Genomic DNA, 8,256 nt, shown 5'->3' with positions numbered 1-8,256 from the left:
CTTGTTTACTGCATTGCCTCTCTCTCTCTCTCTCCATCTCTCCATTTGTTTCAACCTTACCCTCCTCTCATTTACTGCCTTGCATCTCTCTCTCTCTCTCTCTCTCTCCATCTATTCATTTGTTTCTACCTTACTTTCCTCTCGTTTACTGCATTGCCTCTCTCTCTCTCTCTCCGTCTCTTGGCCTGTCTCAACCTTACCCAGCCCTCTCTCTGTCTCTTTCTCTCTCTCTCTCTCTCATTCTCTCTCTCCGTCTCTTAGCCTGTCTCAACCTTACCCAGCCCTCTGTCTCTCTCTCTCTCTCTCTCTCTCTCTCTCTATCTCTCTCATTCTCTCTCTCCGTCTCTTAGCCTGTCTCAACCTTTCCCTCTCCTCTCCCGCCCCCGTCCTTCTCCCGCTCCTGCAGGTGCGTCTGCTCTACTGCTCCCAGGAGGAGGCCGAGTTCGTCTTCCGGGCGGCATGGGCGACCGGTCAGGCCACGCCGTCGCACCTGTGGTTCGCCGTGGGCCCGGCGCTCTCTGGCCTGGGCATGGAGGGCTTGCCCAAGGCGCTGCTGGCCGTGCGGCCCCAGGGCTGGAGGGACGAGCCGCGCCGCCGCATCTCCAAGGGCGTGTCGGTGCTCACCCACGGCGCCATGGCGCTCCGGCGAGAGTACGGCAGCCAGCGGTGGACAAGCTTCGCCGGCAACTGCAACACAGACGGGAACCAGACGCAGAGGATACCGGATAGGATTAGGTGAGAACGGGGGTGTCTAATGAATCTGCATGATTGGATTGGATTGGATGCCAGCAGGTTATTAGAAAGCATCTTCCTAGCCAGAAGTTTATGTTGTCTTTAAAGGAATCAGGGCTGTCCTTGTAAAAAAGAACTTGAATTTGAATACATTTTAATGGTTGTAGAAATTTTAAAAATAAAAGCTTTCTGTTTTTATGTGATGAGGAAAAATCCAAAGTGCTCAGGAATTGCAGATAAAATCGAAGGTGCTCTTTGGTTTAGGGAATACAAACGTTATTTGAAAAAGGAGGAAATCCAAGGCACTCTTCGTATCCAAACATGTATAAAAAGCCTTTATTTTACATGGCTATGTCACATTTAACAACATAAACTGGGCAGCAACCCTATTTTTATGTATTCAGCCAAATGAAAAATGGCAGTGGCAGGACTTGCTAGAAGGTGAATATTACCAGTACAGATTGTGCTGCGGAGACCTGATGACTCAGTAGTTATATTAACACCACTGTGTCAGAATCATCAAGCCAGTCCTCCACTCTCCAGAGCACACTGCCAGGCTGTCGACAAAAAGCCCACAGTACGATGGGAGAGACGTTTCCCATGATGCTCCTCTCCAGCTCTATTCAGTCCCTTTTTCAGCCGCTGCAGTAGTCAGGGTCAGCTCTTTTTTCCCCCCATTCACTCACTCCATTGACTTCACCATAAGTGTGTAGCGCAAGCATATTTCAGGGCTATTTTGTGTCTCCACGTAGCTCACAGAGTTTCAGGTTGTGTGCCTTTGGGGAGTGAGATCCCGGATGTTAAAACCAGTCCACCCACACACACACACACACACACACACACACACACACACACACACACACACACACACACACACACACACACATACACACACACACACACACACACACACCATCACCATCCCCATGTTGAAGTCAGTGCTACCATGAGCAGAAAATTAAGTGGCGATAAGTCCCCGCAGCCAGTCGCACAGATTTGTTGCCCCCTACTGTTCGGCTGCCGGTACTGCCACTGCTGTCAGGAATCTGCGTGTAAGAGTCTCCTGTTGTTGCCTCAGCATGCTGGGTAGATAATTGTATAATTATCCCCCCGCGCGCACCGAACTCCTTCTTTCATGTCTTCCCTGTGTCCCCGTCTCCTCTTGCACGCCTCACCTCTTCCTTTCTCTGCTCCTCCGGCGTCCTACCTGGGCGCCAGGCTCTTCATCACCCCCTTTCTCCCGAGATTAGTCCTGCTGTTGGGCCATCTCTCTCCTCACACTTGCTCCTCTTTGCTTGTTGACGGAGCTATCTCGCTAGCGATGCTATCTCTCTCTATTTTATCCATACTCATGCCTATCCTCACCCCCCCCCCTCCTCCTCCCCCATTACCTGCTGGTCTCTATCGACCGCTGTTTATTTATCAGTTCTGAGCTTTGCCCTCTTCTATTGTATTGTTCCCCTATTTCCCCTCATCTCTCTCTCTCTCTCTCTCTCTCTCCCTCTCTCCCTCTCTTTCTTTCTCTCTCTCTCTCTCTGTCTCTCTCTCTCTCTCTCTCTCTCTCTCTCCCTCTCTCTCTTTCTTTCTCTCTCCCTCTCTGTCTCTCCCTGGAAGTGTTTGCATGTGGCAGCGTTTTGCATGTAAATTGGTTAATTGGGTAAAATATGGTGGAGACACAAAAGGTTAATATGTATTAAAGGCATGTGTGCACAAACACAATTGTGAAAGGCGTCCACAGAACACACCACTGCACATGGTCTGCGTTCTGACACAGATGTGCGTCTGTGTAATTACACAAATGCACCTAGACACACACATGCACACACACACAGTGACACATTCATTCACACACTGACTGACACACTAAAGCATACACATGCACTCATGCACTCTAATGCACACTTGCACAAATTCGTACAGATGTACGCACACAAACACACATCAACAGGCACACACACCCACACCCCCACACACACATCAACACGCGCACACACACACACACACACACAGACACACACACAAACACAGAGCGAAAGAAGCAGCCGTCCCTCATCAGGATGCTAATGTAGTTTTAATGGACACATTAAAATCCTCTGAATGTCTCTGATGTTTAAATACTGGCCTCTCCCTCTCTCTCAGATGTGGTTTACTCTCCTCCTCCATTTCTCTCATCCCCCCAGACTCCTATCTTACCCTCTCTTTTTCCCCTTCATGTCATCTGTCGTTTTTATTCTCTCTTCTTCTTTCTATCCTCTTTCACGGTGGTACGTCGTCATCCCGTCTTTGTCCTCTCTCTTGTGTCTTCAGCGTTTGTGCCAGGATTGAAATCTGTGATCTGTATTCAAATACGTCGTAGCTTGAGGATATTTGTTTTTCTCGACAATGTACAGGATTTGAGAGGAAGAGAGAGAGAGGAAAAAAAGCAAAAATAAACACATGTAATGTCAATGACTTTGTCGCCATGACAACATTGCACCAGGCAGGAAAGATCAGTGGTTGTGTGGATTCCGAGTTGGAATGGAATCCTAGCATGCTGTCACATTCTGTGCCTTCCGCTCCCCAAATGAAATGGATGTGGGCCACAGGCATAAATGTTGTTTTTAAACTGTCGTGTTATTTCCGGATGAAGCTTCAAAATAATCATGTAAAAAAAGAGGGGGGCTGGGGAGGGGAAAGACACAGGGAGAGAGATAGAGAGAGAGAGAGAGAGAGAGAGAGAGAGAGAGAGAGAGGGAGAGAAAGAAGGGGGGATAGAGAGGGAATGAGAGGGAGATTTCTCTCCCTCGTCGCTCTTATTCTGATCAATGGATCTGATTCACCTTCCATCCACCCACCCCCGCCGAGTGTCTGGCCGCAAAGTGAGTGTGTGTCTTTGAAAGTGTGTGATTATTTGTGTGTGTGTGTGTGTGTGTGTGTGTGTGTGTGTGTGTGTGTGTGTGTGCACAGTATGTGTGCCAGTGTGTGTTTTTTGATGCATGTCCCTGTTTGTGTGACATTTAAGGAGCCCTATCCATCACCATCATGTTGTGTTGCCTCTCGGCAGACGGATGAGAGTAGGAGAGGAGAGGAGAGGAGAGAAGTGAGAGGAAGAGGAGAGGAGAGGAAGAGGAGTGAGCAGGAGGGACAAAAGGAGGAGAGTGAGTCAGTGGAGAGTGAGAGCTGAGGAGAGGAGAAGAGTGAAATGAGAGGGGGAAGGGGGAGAGTGGGCGAAAGAGGGAGAAATAAAAAAAAAGAGAACAAGTGGACACAGTGGGAGAAGGAGGTAAAGGGAGGAGAGCAGGAGACTGACATGAGAGGGGGATGAGGAGGAGAGTGCAGGGTTCCCATTTCCCATTTCTGGAATATAATGGAATTTTGTTGTAGCAGTATAAAAATGTACTTGCCAAAATACATTGATACAAATATATTTCCACTCAGAATTGGTGTATATCTGGTTATTCGCTTTACTGCTTGTTTGAGTAGTTGTGGTTAGTCAATGGCCATTTATTAATCTCCCTCTCTAAAAAAGTAAAAGAATCTTGAATGCTATGCGACTGTTATTAATCTCCCTCTCTAAAAAAGTAAAAGAATCTTGAATGCTATGCGACTGTTATTAATCTCCCTCTCTAAAAAAGTAAAAGAATCTTGAATGCTATGCGACTGTTATTAATCTCCCTCTCTAAAAAAGTAAAAGAATCTTGAATGCTATGCGACTGTTCTGAAATCTTTGGTCGATATATTGTACCCTTCATTATATAGTAGGTTATGGAAATTCTGTTTTTTTTTTGTCAGGGAAAAGTCATGGAATTTTACATTTCACTTTTCAGAGTGGGAATCCTGAGTGAGAGAAGAGGGAAAGGAGAGGGGGAAGAGGAGGAGAGTGAGAGAAGGAGGGGAAAATAAAGAGAGGGAACAAGTGAGCAGTGAGAGAGAGAAGAGAAGGAGGAGGAAGAGGAACAGCAGGAGTAGGGCTGCAACAATTAATCAATTAATCAATTAATCGATTAATTATTGTATTTTAAATTGAATTAATCTGCAACTATTTTGGTAATCATTAATCAGTTGTTATTTTTTGAGAAAACTTCCTATCCTTAAAGTTCTTTGAATTTTCCTTAAACTTGGAAATGTTTGACTTTATTTAGTCCTCTATGACTACGCTAAACATCTGTGGTGTATGGACTTAAGGCATTTGAGGACATAATGCTTGAGCTCTGTCACTTTTTCGCCATTTTTTACCAATTTCTCCTTTAAACAAGTGCTTGATAAATCGGGAAAATAATCGACAGATTAATCGAATCTGAAAATAATTGTTTGTTGCCGCCCTGGAGGAATGTGGGGAAGAAAAGAGTGAGAGAAGGATAGGGGGCACAGGGGAAAATTAAGATAGTGAGACAGTGGGCAGTAAGAGTGATAGGACAGGAGTGAGAGGAGAGGAGAGGAGAGGAGTGGAGAGGTGGAGATTGAGACGTCCTCTGGCTCCCGACAGTGCCGTGTGGCTGCAGTCGTCTGGAGCGTCCACACTCACAAACAGCTGCTGCTACAGTCTGCTGCTGCCGCAGTCGCACTGGACCGAAATACTGTATAACACAGAGCATCTCATAAATTATACATCATAAATCAAAACACTCGTTTACCACTGGAGGAGAAGCATGACAAAAGAGAGGTGGGGGGTGGAGGGAGGTTGGAGATTTATTGGAGAAATCTCGTAAAAATAAGGTGCATGTCACTCTTGTAATGAGGGGAATAAAAAATGAAAGTGTGTCCACTGTAAAGAGAGAAGTCTCCATCAACACAAAGAAAAAGATAAAAAAGAAAGAGTGAATGAACAGAACAGAGAGGGGTAGGGTTGAAAGAAAAATGCTGACAAATTCATAATGAATTTCATTTGTGCAGGTTTCAAGGTTGAACGCTGTCAGTTGCAACACACTTCTCTCTCACTCACGGCGGCTCTGAGGCACGCCGTTGCCATGACTACGTGCCAGAGCATCTCTGTCTCCCTCTCTCCCTGTGTCATTCTCCCGCATCTTAAGAGCTCTGATGGGCTGGCTGTTAAAGATGAGCTGAGGGTCTCAGAGTGCAGCTGGGAGCCGGACGCCACAGGAGGGGACGCACAAGTGGCTCTCCCTAGAGGTGTTGGCAGCTGGATGCGGCTGCCACCTCCTGCCTCCTTCCTTCCCTTCCCCTCTCTCTATCCCTCTCTCCTTTCCTCTCTCTCTCTATCCCTCTCTCCTTCCTGCCTCCCTCTCTCCTCTTTGTCTCTCTCCCTCTGTCCTTCCTGCCTCCCTCTCTCTCTATCCCTCTCTCTATCCCTCTTTCCCTCCCTCCTTCCCTCTCTGTCTCTCTATCCCTCTCTCTTTCCTGCCTCTCTCCCTCCTCTCTATCCCTCTCTCCTACTCTCTCTTTTCTCTGTCTTTCTACAACCCTCCCTCTCTCTCTCTCCATTCCTCCCCCTCATTCTCTCTCTCTCTCTCTCCCTCTCTCTCTCTCTCTCTTTTCTCACTGTATTCAACCTCCTGGCTCATTCATTGTTCATTTTTTATTCTGTCTTTTTTATTCAGTCATTTGTCGCTATGTCGCTCTCATTCACTCTTTCATTCTACCCACTTATCTCTTCATTCCTTCTGCCCATTCTTCCGCTCCTTCTCTCCGTTCTCTTGGGTTGCTAATTGTTCCTTTTATTCACTCGCTAATTCACACTTGTATCTGGTAATTCAGCCACTCATTCATCATTTTACCCCATCTGTTCATTTTCACCAATATGGATTCAGCTCACACTAAACGTTTGTTTAGTTTGTTCATCCATCGATCCATCCATCCATCCATCCATCCATCCATCTGCCCTTACATTCATCCTTTAATTCATTCATCCATCCATCTATCCATTCATTCATTCATGCATTTTCTTTCTCATTCACCTTACTCATTCATTCATCAGTCCATCCATCTGCCCTTTCATTCATTCATCCATCCATCCATCCATTCATTAATTCATTCATTCATTCATTCATTCATTCATTCATATTCATTCATATTCATTCATATTCATTCAATCATTCATTCATTCATTTATCCATCTATCCATTCATCTATCCTCTCTCTCTCTCTCTCACACACATTCATTCAGTCTTTCTCCTTCTCCGTATCCCTGCTCAATGTGTCCACTGCTCTACCTGGGCATCCTGTGGCCCCGCTGGGTATTATCAGATGCAGCTCTCCTCAGCGCTCTCCCTCTCCCTAGTGCCCAGCGCAGGAGCCAGTGCAGCACAACAAACAGACACACCTGACCTGGAGATGAGAGGGTCGTGGTGTTATCTCCCCCTCTCCTCCTCCTCTCTACCCTCTGCTCTATCGCATTCTCTCCCTCGTCTCCCTCTCCTCCCCTCTCTATTCTGTCTCTTATCTCTTTCTTCCTCTCTCTCTCTCTTCTCTATCCTGCCCTTTTTGTTTTCTTTTCTCTGTCTCATTTCCAACCTCTTATCTCTCCCCCTTAAACCTCCCCTGTGTCTTTGCCCTTACATCCTGTACTCTCTCTCTCTTTCTTTCTCCTCTCTCTCTCTCTCTCTCTCTCTCTCTCTCTCTCTCTCTCTCTCTCTATCTCTCTCTCTCTCTTTCTCTTTTCCTTCCTCCTCCAATCACCTGTCCTGTTCATCTTTCTTAACCTGCTCTGTTGCCACACTCTACTTAACCCCACCTACTCACTCCTTCCCTCTCTCCTCTCTCCTCTCTGTTTATCCCTTTGTCCCTATCCTCTCTCTGCTCTGTTTCCACTTCAATCTCTCAGGTTCTTTAGCAACATAACCATGGGTGGAAGGGACTACTCTTTCAACAGCGAAGGCTACCTGGCCAATCCCTTGCTGGACGTTGTCTGGTACTCAGCAGGGAGAGGCTGGGAGGAGGTGTGACACACACACACACACACACACACACACACACACACACACACACACACACACACACACACACACACATACACACACACACACACACACACACACACACAGCACACTCTACAATGTACCTGTACTTAAAACTATACACACGATACATTTATATTGTACATAATATGACTGCATACAATACATTTTGTGACGTAAAGAATAAATATTGCTTATTGTATAATGTTAAAAAATGAGAGAAAGGGTATAGAAAAGCATGGATAATATGATGAAAGAATGATCATGTTTGGAGAGAATAGAAAATGGAGAACCTGATTCCAGTGAGTGTGCTCCTACAGGTGGGCGTTTGGGAGAACGGAGTCTTGAGGCTGCGGTACCCCCGCTGGTCCCGCGACGGCGTTTTCCTCAAGCCGCTGGACAACGCCCAGCACCTGCGTGTGGTCACGCTGGAGGAGCGGCCCTTCGTCATCGTGGAGTCAGCCGACCCGGCATCAGGCTGCATCCGCGACTCCGTCCCCTGCAGACTCTCTTTCAACTCCAGGTCAGAGGGGTCAAGGGTCGAGGGTCAAGGGTCAAGGGTGAGGTGTTGTGGAACTGTGGTGAGTTTAGAGAATTTCAAGATGACGTCCCCAGCAGGCACCAACATCTC

General features: G+C 46.8%; 1 protein-coding gene across 1 annotated transcript in view; it reads left to right on the top strand.

Moving 5' to 3' along the window:
* Window positions 1-8,256, top strand: part of grin2da (glutamate receptor, ionotropic, N-methyl D-aspartate 2D, a) — a 38,068-nt gene that overhangs the window by 13,418 nt on the left and 16,394 nt on the right. The window contains exons 3-5 of the mRNA XM_076301695.1: window positions 407-735; window positions 7,493-7,607; window positions 7,946-8,148. Of these exons, the coding sequence (XP_076157810.1) occupies window positions 407-735; window positions 7,493-7,607; window positions 7,946-8,148 (647 nt within the window). The remainder of the gene's footprint in view (window positions 1-406; window positions 736-7,492; window positions 7,608-7,945; window positions 8,149-8,256) is intronic.

This window comes from Alosa pseudoharengus, unplaced genomic scaffold (assembly GCF_046254945.1).
Source record: "Alosa pseudoharengus isolate Yale_2024_CS ecotype anadromous, Long Island Sound unplaced genomic scaffold, YU_APseudo_1.1 YU_APseudo_1.1_scf_23, whole genome shotgun sequence".
NCBI classification, from domain to species: domain Eukaryota; kingdom Metazoa; phylum Chordata; class Actinopteri; order Clupeiformes; family Clupeidae; genus Alosa; species Alosa pseudoharengus.
The sequence above is the reverse complement of the archived record's forward strand: the minus strand, read 5'-3'. Positions and strand labels throughout refer to the sequence as shown.